Source organism: Nycticebus coucang, chromosome 6, assembly GCF_027406575.1.
Source record: "Nycticebus coucang isolate mNycCou1 chromosome 6, mNycCou1.pri, whole genome shotgun sequence".
NCBI lineage: Eukaryota > Metazoa > Chordata > Mammalia > Primates > Lorisidae > Nycticebus > Nycticebus coucang.
The window spans coordinates 46,573,903-46,589,635 of record NC_069785.1 but is presented as its reverse complement, the minus strand read 5'-3'; the positions used below and the strand labels follow the sequence as shown (position 1 = coordinate 46,589,635).

Here is a 15,733-nt window from a genome sequence, read left to right as displayed (position 1 = left end):
TTCTGGCCTATGTATAAAGCCAGATTTATAAATTGAGTTTGTATGCTAATCCCGAACAGTTTGTACTATAGGGCAGGCAAGTTCAAGCAGACTTTACCAGTAAGGATTTTCCGGGGTCTTTTTTTGGCATCTTTAGTGTGTAGAAGTTACCTGATGGCTCCTTCTACTAGTCATCCAGGGTGGAAAAATAGGTTTTTATTTTGCTTTAACCACATTTGTATGTTAAACATGTATATTTTCCTGTAATATTTAGATACTCTTGAAATACTATAGCAGCACTTTAATTGATTAAAAGTTTATATCTTCTTCTCTTTGACACAGGTCTAGATGTGAAGAAGCTTTGTCTCCTTAGCCAAATTTTGAAGGATACATCTATAGCCATTAATCATGTAATTATTACCAGCTATAGCATGGAGAATTTTCAGCATGAATGTAGATCTGTTTTGGAAAGACTACAGACAGATGGACAATTTGCTTTGGCCAGGAGGGTAGCGGAATTAGCTGAGTTACCTGTGGACAACTTGGTTATTGAAGAGGTATCATCAGTCTTTTAAGTTAATGAAAATCTTAGCTTTTAATATTAAACAGAATCAAATGAGATATGTAATTTAAAGGAGAGGAGGCAATTTTACTTTTAACATACACATTGCTTTCAGAAATGGATGAACCTGGGATGCCCATTATTGAAGAACATGTGCTTGAAATGTAAATTTATCCTACAGGATTTGCTACAACTGTTTTCTTTTGAATAGAATTAAATATAAGATGGCTTCCTCCTGAACCCGATTCAGTGAGATAAATTGAGAATTGTTTTTCAAACCTTAACTGGTATAAAATTTCCAGGGTTATCTGTAGCCAAGCCCTATGTTTTCTGATTTGCTTTATTTTAATAAAATGTTGTACTTAGAGAACATTAGCATTTATGATACTACTTTATCCAGGAAAGGCTAAAATTTGCTTTGTTAAATTTCACAGATAACACAGGAAATGCAGACTCTAAAACACATTGAGCAATGGTCCCTGAAACAAGCAAGAATTGACTTCTGGAAAAGATGCCATGAGAATTTTAAGAAAAATTGCATTTCAAGCAAAGCAGCTTCTTCCTTTTTCTCAGCCCAGGCCCTTGTGGCATGTGACTCCCCAACTGGAAGGAGCAGCATTGAGGAGCGCCATCTACTGTTTACGCTGTCAGGACACTGGCTTGCCCAGGAGGACGTGGTGCCCTTGGACAAGCTGGAAGAGCTGGAGAAGCAGATCTGGCTCTGCCGCATCACCCAGCACACCCTTGGAGGAAACCAGGAGGAAATGGAGCCCAGGTTTTCTCAGCAGATCTCAGCTAGTGGTGAACTTTCCTTTGATAGTTTAGCCAATGAGTTTTCATTCTCCAAGTTTGCTGCTCTGAACACATCAAAATATTTTGAACTTAATGGACTTCCATCCAAAGAGACATGTGAGAATAGCCTGGATCAGAAGGAACAGGAGTCACTAAACTTTTTGATTGGACGCCTGTTGGATGATGACTGTGTGCATGAAGCCAGTAGAGTATGCCAGTATTTTCATTTTTATAACCAAGATGTTGCCTTGGTGTTGCACTGCAGAGCACTGGCCTCAGGAGAAGCTAGCATGAATGACCTGCACCCAGAGATCCGTGCTCTCCTGCAAAGTGCTGAGCTGCTTGAGGAAGAAGAGGAGCCCAGCATTCCCCTAGGGAAAGTCCAAAGCAGTAAGTAAAGATCAAATTGCCTTGAGTCTTAAATGGTGCTGTTGTCACTGTCTCCAAAAAGGAAGGGCCTGTTATGACGTAATAGTTAAACTAAGTTAAAGGGACAGCAACTTTTTTACAGGTAATTTGTAAACTAGTTTATTACTTGAAGTAGAACATCTATGCCATTTTAGCCAGCTAAAGAGTTAGAGGGAATCCATTGACTTATAGCTAATTCACTGAAATTATTCTGTACATTTATTAATTTAATCATATTTCCCATTGTACATTGATAGTATATAAAAATATGATTGATTTATATGATAACCTTATATTTTATGACTTTGTTAAGTTGCTTCTTTTAAGTTTTCTTGGCTGGGTATGGTGGCTCAGGCCTATAATCCCAGCACTTTGGGAGGTTGAAGTGAGAGGATCACTTGAGGCCAGGAGTTAGAGACCAGCCTGGGCAATGTAGGGAGACCTCATCTCTCCAAAAAATGTTTTAAGGCTGGGTACAGTGGTTCATGCCTGTGATCCTACTACTCTGGGAGGCCAAAGCAGGTGGATCACTTCTGCTCAGGCTGGTCTCAAACTCCTAAGCTCAGGAATTCTCCCACATCGGACTACCCCAGAGTGCTAGGACTATAGGAATGAGCCAACTGTGCCTGGCTCACTTTATCATGTTGAGAAAGTTCCCTTCTGTTCCTAGTTTACTGAGAGTTTTTATTAGGAATCAGTATTGTATTTTGTCATGTTTTTTTCTGCATCTTTTGATCTGATCATGCATTTTTTTTCTTTTTTTAGACTATTAACATAGTGAATTATGTTAATTGATTTTTAAATATTGAATCAGCCTTGCAGACCCCACTTAGATAAACTCTACTTGATTTTAGCACATTATTATTTTTGATGTATTGCTATAATCAATTTTTTTTTTTTTTTTTTTTTTTAGAGACAGAGTCTCACTCTGTCACCTTTGGTAGAGTGCTGTCGCGTCACAGCTCACAGCAACCTCCAGCTCTTGGGCTCAGGAGATTCTCTTGCCTCAGCCTCCCAAGCAGCTGGGACTATAGGCACCCGCTATAAGGCCTGGCTATTTTTTGTTGCAGTTGGCTGGGGCCGGGTTCGAACCTGCCACTCTCGGTATATGGGGCCTGCGCCCTACTCACTGAGCCACAGTCGCCGCCCTATTGCTAGAATCAATTTGCTACTTTGTCGAGTATTTTTGCATTTACAGGTAATCCCTGGGTTACAAACTAGTTAGGTTCTATAGATTTGTTCTTAAGGTGAATTTGTGCGTTAAGTTGGGACCCATGCATTTATCTATTACCTTAATGTCCGCTGTTAGTAATTGCAAGTCACGTGTCATTTGGGTGTTTGTAACTCAGGGACTTACTGTAATAGCCTCCACTATAAATGCAAGTAGTACATAAGTATAATATTTATTTTTAACTTTCTTTTTCTTTTATTAAGTCATATACACATAGATCATGAATACATTTATGCATTTGTGGGGTACAATGTGTTGATCTTTTATACAATTTGGAATGCTTACATCAAACTAATATAGCTTTCACCTCATTTACTTAATTATTGTGTTAAGACATTGATGTTCTATACTTGATAGGTTTGACTTGTACCCTTGCAATATGCTCCATACGTGTGGTCCCACCGTTTACAAATAATGCAAGGCCTCAAAAAATTGGTCAAAGACTCAGAGTTGTTCCTCTCCATGGAATTCTTTAGTAAAAGGCAAAAGATATATATGATCTGAAGAGAAACCAGGGTTTAACTTTCAGTCAACTTAGAATCATATTTTACCACCTCTTTTTTTTTTTTTTTTTTTTTGAGACTGAGTCTCATTATGTTGCCATGGGTAGAGTGCCATGGCGTCATGGCTCACAGCAACCTCAAACTGTTGGGCTTAAGCTATTCTTTTGCCTCAGTCTCCCAAGTAGCTGGGACTATAGGCACCCGCCATGATGCCCGGCTGTTTTTTTGTTATAGTTGTTGCAGGCACAGGGCCGGGTTTGAACCCACCAGCCCTGGTGTATGTGGCCAGCACCCTAACCACTGAGCTATAGGCACCGAGCCCACCTCTTTTTTTTTTTTAATGTATTTTTTGACACAGGATTTCACTCAGTTGCCTATGCTAGCGTGCATAGCTCACTGCAGCCTCTAATTCCTGGGCTCAAGCAATCCTGCCTCAGCCTCCCAAGTAGCTGGGACTAAAGGTGCACACCAGCATGCCTGGCTAATTTTTCTTTTCCTTTTTTATTTTTTAAGAGATGGAGTCTTGCTGTTGCCCAGGCTGGTCTCAAAACTTCTGGCCTCAAGTGATCATCCCACTTTGGCTTCCCAAAATAATAGGATTATAGGCATGAACCACCACACCCAGCCCTTACTTGTCTTTTATTACATCTATGGGCCATGAAAACTCCATCAAACAATGCTATAGGCTTGGCGCCCATAGCCCAGTGAGTAGGCCGCCAGCCACATACACCGGGGCTGGAGGGTTCATGCCCGGCCCAGGCCTATTAAACAACAATGACAACTGTAACCAAAAAATAGCCGGGTGTTGTGGCAGGTGCCTATAGTCCCAGCTACTCAGGAGGCTGAAGCAAGAGAATCGCTTAAGCCCAAGAGTTTGAGGTTGCTGTGAGCTGTGATACCATAGCACTCTACCGAGGGCGACATAATGAAACTCTGCCTCAAAACAAACAAACAAAAAAATGCTATAATTTTTTGCTTCTGCATAAAAAGTATATGATCTGAAGAGAAACCAGGGAAATTTCAAGAGGACTTGGCGGCACCTGTGGCTCAGTCGGTAAGGTGCCGGCCCCATATACCGAGGGTGGCAGGTTCAAACCCGGCCCCAGCCGAACTGCAACAAAAAAATAGCCGGGTGTTGTGGCGGGCACCTGTAGTCCCAGCTACTTGGGAGGCTGAGGCAAGAGAATCACTTAAGCCCAGGAGTTGGAGGTTGCTTGAGCTATGTGATGCCATGGCACTCTACCTAGGGCCATAAAGTGAAACTCTGTCTCTACCAAAAATTTCAAGAGGAGAATATCTATCATATTTACAAATATAATTATAATTTTTATTTTTCCTTCATTCCGGATGTCCTAGGTTTCCTCTTGGTTTCTTTTTCCTTCCATTTAAAGGACTTCCTTTAATAATTCTTTAAGAGCTGTCTGCCAGCAATAGATTATCTTAGTTTTTGTTTTCTCATCAGTTTTTCATCATCTGAGAATGTCTATTTCACCTTCACTCCTGAGGAATATTTTTACTGAATATGGAAAATTAGTTCTTTTCTTTTTTTTTGAGACAGAGTCTCACTTTGTCACTCTCAGTAGAGTGCTGTGGTGTCACAGCTCACAGCAACCTCAAACTTTGTAGCTGGGACTACAGACAGGCACCTGCCACAGTGCTCTGGCCCAGGCTGGTCTCAAACTCGTGAACTTAGGCAATCCACCCACCTTAGCCTCCCAGAGTGCTAGGATTACAAGCATGCCCAGCCAAATTGGTTCTTTTCTTTCAGCAGTTGAAAATGCTGTACCACTTCCTTTTGGCCTTGATATGTGATGAAAAATCTGCAGTCATGTGAATCATTTTTCACCTATAGATAGTGCATGTCTCTCTGATTGCTTTCAAGATTTGGTCTGTTTTTAGTCTTTTGCTGTTTGGTTATAATATGGATGGGTGTTTATTTCTTTGTGTTTATTCTATTTGGGGTTCATTGAGCTTCTTTAATATGTAGGTTTATGTGTGTGTATGTATGTGTTCCACCAAACTTGGTAGTTTTCAGCATAATTTTTCAAATATTTTTTCAGTACCATACTCTTTCTTCCTTCTGAAACTTTGGTGGCATGAATTTCAAACTTTTATCATCTGACAGGTCCTTGAAGTTTTCTTCAATTTTTTTTTTTGTTTTTGGCATAGGGTCTCACTCTTTTGCCCGGCTGGAATGGAGTGACACAGTCATAGCAACTTGTAACCTTGAATTCCTAGTCTCAAGTGATTGTTCTGCCTCAGCTTCCATGCCTGCCACAATGCCTGACTAGTTTTTCTATTTTTAGTAGAGGTCTCCCTTGCTCAGGCTGGTTTCAAACTCCTGAGTTCAGGCAATCCTCCTGCCTTGGCCTCCCAGAGTGCTACTAGTATTACAGGTGAGAGCCACCTTGCAAATATAAGATTGCAAGACTGGGCGCAGTGGCTCATGCCTGTAATTCTAACACTCTGGGAGACCGAGGTGGATGGATTACTTAACATCACAAGTTCAAGACCAGGCTGAGCAAAAGCAAGATCCCATTTCTACTAAAATACAAAAATTGAGGCAAGAGGATTGCTTGTGCTCAAGAGTTGGAGGTTGCTGTGAGGTGTGACTTCACGGTACTCTACTCAGGGCAACTGCTTGAAACTCTCTGTGTCTAAATAAATAAATAAATAAGATTGCATCATACTGATCTGTTTCTTTCTATCAGTACATATAGATCAGCCCTCCCCTTTTTTTAAGGGCTGTAGAGTATTCTACTATTTGGACATACCATGATTTAACAATGTTTTATTGATACATACTTAAATTTTTCTATTTTGTTTTGCCATTATAAAATGTTATATATTCTTGGGGCGGTGCCTGTGATTCAAAGGAGTAGGGCGCAGGCCCCATATGCCAGAGATGGCGGGTTCAAGCCCAGCTCTGGCCAAAAAAAAAAAAAAAAGACATGAAAAGATTGAAATTAAAAGAATGGGGAAAAATACCATGCAAACACCAAAAAAAAAATTTTTTTTAAAGTTATGTATTCTTTTCTACTTTTTTTATTGATAGAAATTATTTATCAAATTAAGAAAATTTTCTTCTAGGGTGGCGCCTGTGGCTCAAGGAGTAGGGCGCCGGTCCCATATGCTGGAGGTGGCGGGTTCAAACCCAGCCCCGGCCAAAAAAAAAAGAAAATTTTCTTCTATTTCAGGTTAAGATTTGTTTAAAAAAAAGAATCAGGGGGTGGCGCCTGTGGCTCAGTGAGCAGGGCGCCAGCCCCATATACCGAGGGTGGCGGGTTCAAACCCGGCCCCGGCCAAACTGCAACAAAAAAATAGCCGGGCGTTGTGGCGGGCGCCTGTAGTCCCAGCTACTCGGGAGGCTGAGGCAGGAGAATCGCCTAAGCCCAGGAGTTGGGGGTTGCTGTGAGCCGTGTGACGCCACGGCACTCTACCGAGGGCAATAAAGTGAAACTCTGTCTCTACAAAAAAAAAAAAAAAAAAACAAGAATCAGGAATGGCTTGGCGCCTGTGGCTCAAGTGGGTAAGGCACCAGCCACATACACCTGCGCTGGTGGGTTCGAATACAGCCCAGGCCTGCCAAACAACAATGACGGGTGTTGTGGCGGGCACCTGTAGTCCCAGCTACTTGGGAGGTGGAGGCAGGAGAATTGCTTGAGCCCAGGAGTTAGAGGTTGCTGTGAGCCATGATGCCATAGCACTCTACCCAGGGCGAAAGCTTGAGGCTGTGTCTCAAAAAAAAAAAAAAATCAGGAATGCAGCTTGGTGCCTGTAGCTCAGTGAGTAGGGCACCAGTCACATACACTGAGGCTGGCAGGTTCGAACCGGGCCCAGGCCTGCTAAACAATAATGACAACTGCAACCAAAAAATAGCTGGGTGTTGTGGCAGGCGCCTATAGTCCCAGCTACTTGGGAGGCTGAGGCAAGAGAATCACTTCAGCCCAAGAGTTAGAGGTTGCTATGAGCTGTGTCGCCACAGCACTCTACCGGGGGTGACAAAGTGAGACTGTCTCAAAAAAAAAAAAAAAAAAAATCAGGAATGGATTCTATTTTACTGTGTATCTTTAAAGTGTACACAAGTGTGTTGGGGAGTGACTTCCGAGGGGTTTGGGGAGGGTGGCAGCAGGAGTCAAGTAGAGTGACCACAGTTGGCTTATTTGATACAAGGGAAGATTGGGAGGGAGTATGTGTAGAAGGAGAATCTGGCAGGCATCTTTGTGGCTGATTTTTCAGTCTCTTACTAAGATGGCTTTGAGTTGTTTATAGCATATGAAGCCTTTGAAGTATACTGAGCTGGGATTCTTTATGGAAGAAGGCAATGATGGAAGTTTAAGTGGGTTCCTGTAAGAAGTGGTCCTAGAACCAGGGGGGATCAGTCATGGGAGTGCATTGCAGGGAGCTGCAAGCAGAGGGAGAGACATAGGCACCTGGGGGAAGCCTTCACCTGCTGGATTAAAGCTCCCCTCAGACCCATATTTGCTTCCAGCTTCGAGTCTGGATAGTCAGTCATTTGTGGTGGTACCCTCTGGTGATGCAGTGGTGACTAATCTGCAAACTCTGATGAGCAGATGTCTCCATGGGAAGAACTACTGCCGGCAGGTGCTCTGTCTGTATGAACTTGCTAAGGTATGTGCCACGGGCTGAGTGGGTACTCTGTTGCCCTGGGTAGAATGCTGTGAAGTCACAGCTCACAGCAACCACCAACTCTTGGGCTCAAGCAATCGTCTTGCCTCAGTTTTTCTATTTTAGTAGAAACGGGGTCTTGCTTTTGTACAGCGGCTCCCATAGGACGTTTCTTCTGAGAGTGAAGAAAGCAGGAAGTTAGAGGTTGTTTGGGGACATTCATAAGTCAGCTCTTCAGGTGATAATCATGACCTGAGAGTAGAGCTCTTGTCAGGATGTCAGCCATGAGTCCCTTTCTGGGAAATAGTGTGGGATGGTGCGGGGGGCGGAGGGGGGCACCAGGCCAGATTCTAAAGATTTAGAAGATTCTTGATTTGACTCTTTGCTGCAGCTCAGTAAACCAGAAAACTATGGCAAGACATCAGTTTCATGAGTCCCTGGCTGATCACTTAATGATGATTTGACTGTAAGAGCCCCTTCTATTCTTTTTTATTTCATTTTATTTATTTTTTGAGAGCCTCAAGCTGTCACCCTGAGTAGAGTGCTGTGGCATTACAGCTTACAGCAACCTCCAACTCCTGGGTTCAAGCAATTCTCCTGCCTCCGCCTCCCAAGTAGCTGGGACTGCAGGCACCCACCACAATATCTGGCTATGTTTTGGTTGTAGCCATTGTTGTTGTTTGATGGGCTGGTCTGGATTCGAACCCGCCAGCTCAGGCGTATGTGGCTGGCGCTTTAGCCGCTAGAGCCACAGGCACCGAGCCAAGAGTCCCTTCTAGATCTAAAATCTTAGGCTTTGGCTCGGCGCCCATAGCTCAGTGAGTAGGGCACCAGTCACATACAGTGAGGCTGGCAGTTTTGAGCCCTGCCTGGGCCTGCTAAACAACAATGACAACTATAATAAAAAAAAAAAATTAGCCCACGTTGTGGCAGGCGCCTATAGTCCCAGCTACTCAGGAGGCTGAGGTAAGGGAATCGCTAAAGCCCAAGAGTTAGAGGTTTCTGTGAGCTGTGATGCCACAGCACTCTACCAAGGGCAACATAATAAGACTCTGTCTCAAAATAAATAAATAAAATAAAATACTTAGGCTTTGCTTCATGAGTGTTTGGAACATTCCATGTAGAATACAATGCCTATAGAGAGCAGAACCAGAGCAGCCAGAAATTGTCTATGGCTTTCTGCTGGATGAGGGAGAAAAATAGCAGACCAAAAGTGGAAGAACATGATAGAAATAAAGTCAAGCATTAAAGCCAGCGGTTCTCAACCTGTGGGTCACGACCCCTTTTTTCCATTTGTAATAACGCGGCAATTAGGAAGGTTGAAAACCACTGATTAAAGCCCTTGCCTTGGAGAAGAATCAGAGACCCAAAAAAAAAAAAAAAGACTCAGAGACCCTTAGAAATTGTGTTTGTAAAGGTCACTGTTCAACAAGAGAGTCACCTGATGCTTTCTGAAGACAGCCTTTCTTTTATTTTGATTTGGCTTTAGTAAAATGAAGGAAAGGTGAGAAAATGGTACTTTTTCTGAGTTTCTTGCTCAGCGTGAAGGATCTTTAGGCTAAGAAAACTAATAATAGGCTCAGCGCCTATAGCTCAGCAGCTAGGGTGCCAGCCACATACACCAGAGCTGGGTTTGAATCCAGCCCGAGCCTGCCAAACAATAATGACAACTACAACCAAAAATAAATTAGCCAGGCATTGTGGTGGGTGGCTGTGGTCTCAGCTACTAGGGAGGCTGAGGCAAGAGAATCGTTTAAGCACAAGAGTTTGAGGTTGCTGTGAGCTGTGATGCCACAGCCCTCTACCAAAGATGACAAAGTGAGACTCTGTCTCCAAAAAAGAAAACTAATAATAGAGCCTATCCACATAAGATTTCAGAAAAGGCTGTCTTGCTTTTCCTGGCTTCTAAAAATGGCTTTGACTAGCTTTGTCTTCCTCTCAGGAGTTGGGCTGTTCCTACGCAGATGTTGCTGCCCAGGATGGTGAAGCCATGCTCCAGGCAATCTTGGCCTCTAAGCAGCCTGACCGATGCAAACGAGCCCAGGCCTTCATCAGCACCCAAGGCCTCAAGCCAGATACTGTAGCTGAACTTGTGGCTGAAGAGGTGACCCGGGAGCTGCTGGCCCCATCAGAGGGAACAGGTGCCCTGCCCTCCAGACCTCCCCAGCCTCTAGATGGCATTTTTTTGGTTCCCAGAGTTAAGGATTTGGATGTTATACATCTTGTATGTTGTCTGGTTAAGTTTCCAGATCATAATTATAAGAGAATACATTGCATTTATCTTGTTGCTTTTTATTGTTTTATGATTATGCTTAGAGTAGCTGTGTCTTTTTCTGAGCTATGAGCTACAGAATTCCTCTGTCTTGTAAGATGACCAGTAGGTCAAGGATTTTGAGCTCAATAAGGGGAGCACTCCATTAGCATTACCTCTTGGCGCCCAAGCCTGGGTAGAGTGGGCTTCCTGGCACAGGGCTCTTGACCTTCTCCCAACTCTCTCTAGGTAAAACCATCACCTGTCTCTATATCTTTCTGTATAGGACATAAACAGACATTTAGCCCAGCAGAGGAAAGCCAGATGTTTCTTCAGCTAACCACTCTGTGTCAAGACCGTACTTTGGTAGGCATGAAGTTGTTGGACAAGATTTCCTCCGTTCCCCATGGAGAATTGTCTTGCAGTAAGTCCTTAGCCTTTTCTTACATGTTTTGAGCCTAAACAGGTCTACAAAAGGTTTCTGGAGTCAGTCTAAAACTTGATTTGAGTCTTTGTTCCTGCTGTGGATACCTAGCCCTCCAGCTCTTTGTTCTAAGTCTTAATTCATTGAAGAAAATTTAGAAAACATGGGTAAGTACCCCCAAATGTAAAACCACACAAAAAGGTACCCATAATCACTCAACATACTTATTTTATTCTTATATTACCCTGCAAAGTGGGTATTGTTGTCCCCATCTTAGAGAAGAGAAAGCTGAAGCTTAGAAAAGTTAATTTATTAGGTGGCAGAGCTGGTTTTTGAACACCATCTGTGTGATTTTAAAGCCTGCTCATTTTCCTTAAATGTTTAGTTCAAAATAGGCATTCAGTAGTATGTGTGATAGGTTTTCTTTTCTCAAAAATGACATTTATGGCTTGGCGCCCGTAACACAGTGGTTATGGTGCCAGTCACATGCACTGAGGCTGGCGGGTTCGAACCCAGCCGGGCCAGCTAAACAGCAATGACAACTGCAACAAAAAATAACTGGGCACATGGCATGTGCCACAGCTAAACAGCAGTGATATATGCAACAAAAAATAGCTGGGCATGTGGCATGTGTCTATAGTACCAGCTACTTGGGAGGCTGAGGCAAGAGAATCGCTTAAGCCTAAGAGTTTGAGGTTGCTGTGAGCTGTGACGCCATGGTACTCTATTGATGGCCACATAGTGAGACTCTGTCTCAAAAAAAAAAAAACAAAAAACCTCAAAAATGACATTTACATACTGTTTATAATTTTTTTACTTTATGAATGTTGTCATTAACATTTCATAATGCATGTTCTATATAATTTTTAATGGCTACACAGTATTTTTCTTTATTTTCAAAATAGAATTTATTTCAGTAGTAAAGAATTAAAATATGACTGCGAAAGTAGAAATATAGAAAAATATTTAAAATGTGCAACAGTATGGCGGCGCCTGTGGCTCAGTCGGTAAGGCGCCGGCCCCATATACCGAGGGTGGTGGGTTCAAACCCGGCCCCGGCCAAACTGCAACACAAAAATAGCCGGGCATTTTGGCGAGTGCCTGTAGTCCCAGCTGCTGGGGAGGCTGAGGCAGGACAATCGCTTAAGCCCAGGAGTTGGAGGTTGCTGTGAGCTGTGTGAGGCCATGGCACTCTACCAAGGGCCATAAAGTGAGACTCTGTCTCTACAAAAAAAAAAAATAAATAAAAAAAAAATAAAATGTGCAACAGTAATTCTCAAAGTTAGTTAAGCACTAGAGTTTATGCTCAACTTCTACTTGAAACACGAACCAGCACTTTATATATTACTAACTACACTGGAAAAAACACAGAATGGCAATTTCAATTAATCATTATCATTCAAAACAGGTTTGTATAACTGATCAGGCCCTTCTGAAAATGTAAGTACAAATCTTGGGGATGCATTCTTGGTTACACAGTATTTTTCATATATAATGAAATTTTTTATACTATTGTGGGACCTTTAGCTTACTTGTAATTTTTGCTATTTTAAACATACTGATGGGGCGGCGCCTATAGCTCAAAGGGGTAAGGATGCCAGCCCCATATGCTGGAGGTGACGGGTTCAAATCCAGCTCCAGCCATAAACTGCAAAAAAAAAAAAAACATGCTGATGAATATCCTTTAGGCAAATCTGTTTGTATCCATGATTAGTTCCCTAAGATAAATTCACAATTCAAGGGTCTGCCCATTTTAAGTCTTTTGATACACACACACACTAGAGTGTGCTAGCCAAATTTCAGTTCAGGAAACCAGAATTCACTTCTTTCACGTAAGCAATGTGAGTATCATTTCTTGACACCCATTCCACTTTACAAATTTTGTAAGTGGGCGGCGCCTGTGGCTCACTGGGTAGGGCGCCGGCCCCATATACCAAGGGTGGTGGGTTCGAACCCGGCCCCGGCCAAACTGCAACAAAAAAATAGCCAGGCGTTGTGGCAGGTGCCTACTGTAGTCCCAGCTACTCGAGAGGCTGAGGCAAGAGAATCGCCTAAGCCCAAGAGTTTGAGGTTGCTCTGAACTGTGATGCCACAGCAATCTACCAAGGGCCACAGAGTGAAACTCTCTCTCTCAAAAAAAAAAAAATAATAATTTCTCTAAGCCAAATTTGATAAGCCAGAAAGGGCATTTTACTGATGTTAACATGAACAAATAAATGGAGATTTTTAAAAGGTTAAACAGTTTCACTCTTAAAATAGTCTTCTATATTTGTCGGTCCAGTTCAACAATATTTACTGAGTCCCAACTGAATGTCAAGACAGCTGCGTTCTTCCCCAAAACAAGGTTCAGACCTTCCTCTTAACTTAGAATTGAAATGAGTTGACCACTCAAGCCTCTATAAAGCCAGAACACCACATGGCATTTGATTAGGCCCTAAGACCTTCCGCAGGCGTTTCAAGCAGAGAATGCCCCTGGATTCGTGTTGGCTGGGCCTTTTGGAGATATGGTCACTACGTTACTGTCTTTGAAGATAGAGTTATTCCTTGTGCTGTCATCACTGTGACAAATTTAGATGTCATCAAGGGTCTGTCCCAGAGCTAGATGCTTAGGTCAGGGACCTCAGAGGACTGGTGGGAGAGCCTTCTCCAGACAGGTCCCTTCAGCCTCCTTGAGGGTGAAGTTGAGTGGTCAGAGTTCACAATCCTGTCTTACCCTGTGCACTACTCACCCAGCCACAGAACTCTTGATCCTGGCCCATCACTGCTTCACCCTGACATGCCACATGGAGGGCATCATGCGAGTCCTACAGGCCGCCCAGATGCTCACAGATAACCACTTGGCCCCCAATGAGGAGTATGGACTAGTGGTAAGTAGCTCCCTCAAACCACACTCTCCGTCCTGAGGAATCCTTTGAGAGGAGCAGACAGGCTGGGGCCCGCTTAGAGTTAATATGGTTTTAGGGAATTCTGCCTATCTGGATACCACGACCTCTGCTCCAAGTTGTGATTTCTGTCAGAAATCAGAGGTTGCCCCAAAGGAGCAAAAAGTAAGATGATCCCTGCCAGGTTGCCAGGGCAGTTTAGTTTCTAGAGTGCCAGGACAGCTGTATTGTTCCTCAAAACAAGATTCAGACCTTCTTCTTAACTCCGAATTGAAACAAAGTTGACCACTCAAGCCTTGCTTGCCTCCCCAAATTCTCTGGGTTTGAAACTAACCAAAGTGGCTGAGCAAGCCAATGGCCATTGTAATGAGGAGTGACAGGAAGAGTGGGTGCCCAAGGGACTTCAGCACTTGATAATCTATATTTGGGGACAGCAGATAAGAATAGTCTGTGGTGTCCCAATGACTCGCATTTTGGAATCATCCACAACTCCTTGTTGGGTACATGGGAGAGAGCTAAGCATGGCAGCTTGGACATTAGCCTTGCTCTCCCTGGAGCTTGGCATCTGAAAGTAACCAAACTGATGATGATGCTGATGTGAAGCTGTTCCTCCCTTCACAGGTACGTCTCCTCACTGGCATTGGAAGATATAACGAGATGACATACATATTTGATTTGCTGCATAAAAAGCACTACTTTGAAGTGCTGATGAGAAAGAAGTTGGATCCGGTAGGTGTAATGTAATGAGCTCCAGGATGACATGTATTACTGGCAATCAGGAGCTGTGGCTTTTCTTAGGAATAATCCCAATCAGGGTGACCCTGGGATATGGAGGGAGGGAATTAGGGACCTCTTGTAACCAGTGGCTTAAGAATAGACCAGGTAGTGATTATGCTGATGCTAAATATCAAAGAGGCTGTGTCTGAGGAGTTTTAGAGTATTTTCAGGGCACCATGTAAAGTGTGTTGCTGAAAACCAAGTTAGGAATTAAATGTAGAGGCCTGGGCCATAAAACGATGTGAAGCCATTTCTGATAACATCCAGGAAGGAGGCATGAAAGCAAAAGCCTGCAAAAGCCTGACTTGCTCAGGTCTTGGGCTCTGGGAGCCTGTACATCCTGAGCAGGTTCTGAGACACCAGGCATGTTTACTCAGAGAGGCTATTTTCAGATCATTTGTTTGACTTACTCGCTGCTTCAGCTCATTTCACCCTTGGCTTTTGGGAACACTAAGAGACAAAGCAGAAATGAATCTCTTTGATGTTGGGCCAGTTTAAGGACAGACCAGGAAAGAGGATTGAGTCCTGGATATAGGTGCATCTTTAAGATGCCCTAGAGAAGGGGTGGCGCCTGTGGCTCAAAAGGACTAGGGTGCTGGCCCCATATACCAAAGGTGGTAGGTTCAAACCCAGGGCCCAGTAAAAAACTGCAAAAAAAAAAAGACGCCCTACAGGATTTTTAAATTGTTGTTTTTGAGGCAGTTTTTTTTTCTGCATTTAAATAGTCTTTTAATAACGTTTTTTTCTGATTACAAAAGTAATTCATAATTCATGTAAGACATTTGGAAATCACAGAAAAAAAGCCCTTGGTGTCACCATCTAGAGATAATACACTACTAACAGTTTGGCCTTCTTTGTACATGTACGCCCAAACATACACATTCACATATTTTTAAAAAGTTGTTCTGTGAAGATATGAAAAAGCCCGTGTTTCCTGTAGAACAGTAAGTGTATCATGATTATTTCCCAAATCAACAAATAGTCTTCTAAATGAATTTTAATGGCTACATGGTATTCTCTTTAGACTTACTTTGACATCTGAATTGTTTCTAATTGTTATTAAATATCCTAGTTACCTTCATTTTAGCATTTTCTCTACTTATTTCTTTAGGGATAATCCTAAAAATGGGAGATTGTCAGATCAACTTTTTTTTTTTGAGACAGTCTCATTTTGTCACCCTTGGTAGAGTGCCATGGCGTCATAACTCACAGCAACCTCAAATTCTTGGGCTCAAGTGATTCTCTTGCTTCAGTCTCCCAAGTAGCTGGGACTACAGGTGCCCACCACAACGCCC

General features: G+C 42.9%; 1 protein-coding gene and 1 non-coding gene across 5 annotated transcripts in view; one reads left to right on the top strand and one right to left on the bottom strand.

The window, feature by feature from the left end:
* The window catches only part of SPG11 (SPG11 vesicle trafficking associated, spatacsin), a 91,820-nt gene that overhangs the window by 72,266 nt on the left and 3,821 nt on the right, over window positions 1-15,733 (top strand). For all 4 annotated transcript variants that reach the window (XM_053596190.1, XM_053596189.1, XM_053596191.1 and 1 more), the window contains 7 exons: window positions 322-536; window positions 976-1,723; window positions 7,968-8,107; window positions 10,047-10,245; window positions 10,642-10,779; window positions 13,513-13,646; window positions 14,283-14,390. In XM_053596190.1, coding sequence (XP_053452165.1) covers window positions 322-536; window positions 976-1,723; window positions 7,968-8,107; window positions 10,047-10,245; window positions 10,642-10,779; window positions 13,513-13,646; window positions 14,283-14,390 — 1,682 coding nt within the window. The remainder of the gene's footprint in view (window positions 1-321; window positions 537-975; window positions 1,724-7,967; window positions 8,108-10,046; window positions 10,246-10,641; window positions 10,780-13,512; window positions 13,647-14,282; window positions 14,391-15,733) is intronic.
* Window positions 3,376-3,492, bottom strand: LOC128589301 (U5 spliceosomal RNA). Its single transcript, XR_008380896.1, has one exon. It is a non-coding gene; the product is annotated as a U5 spliceosomal RNA (small nuclear RNA).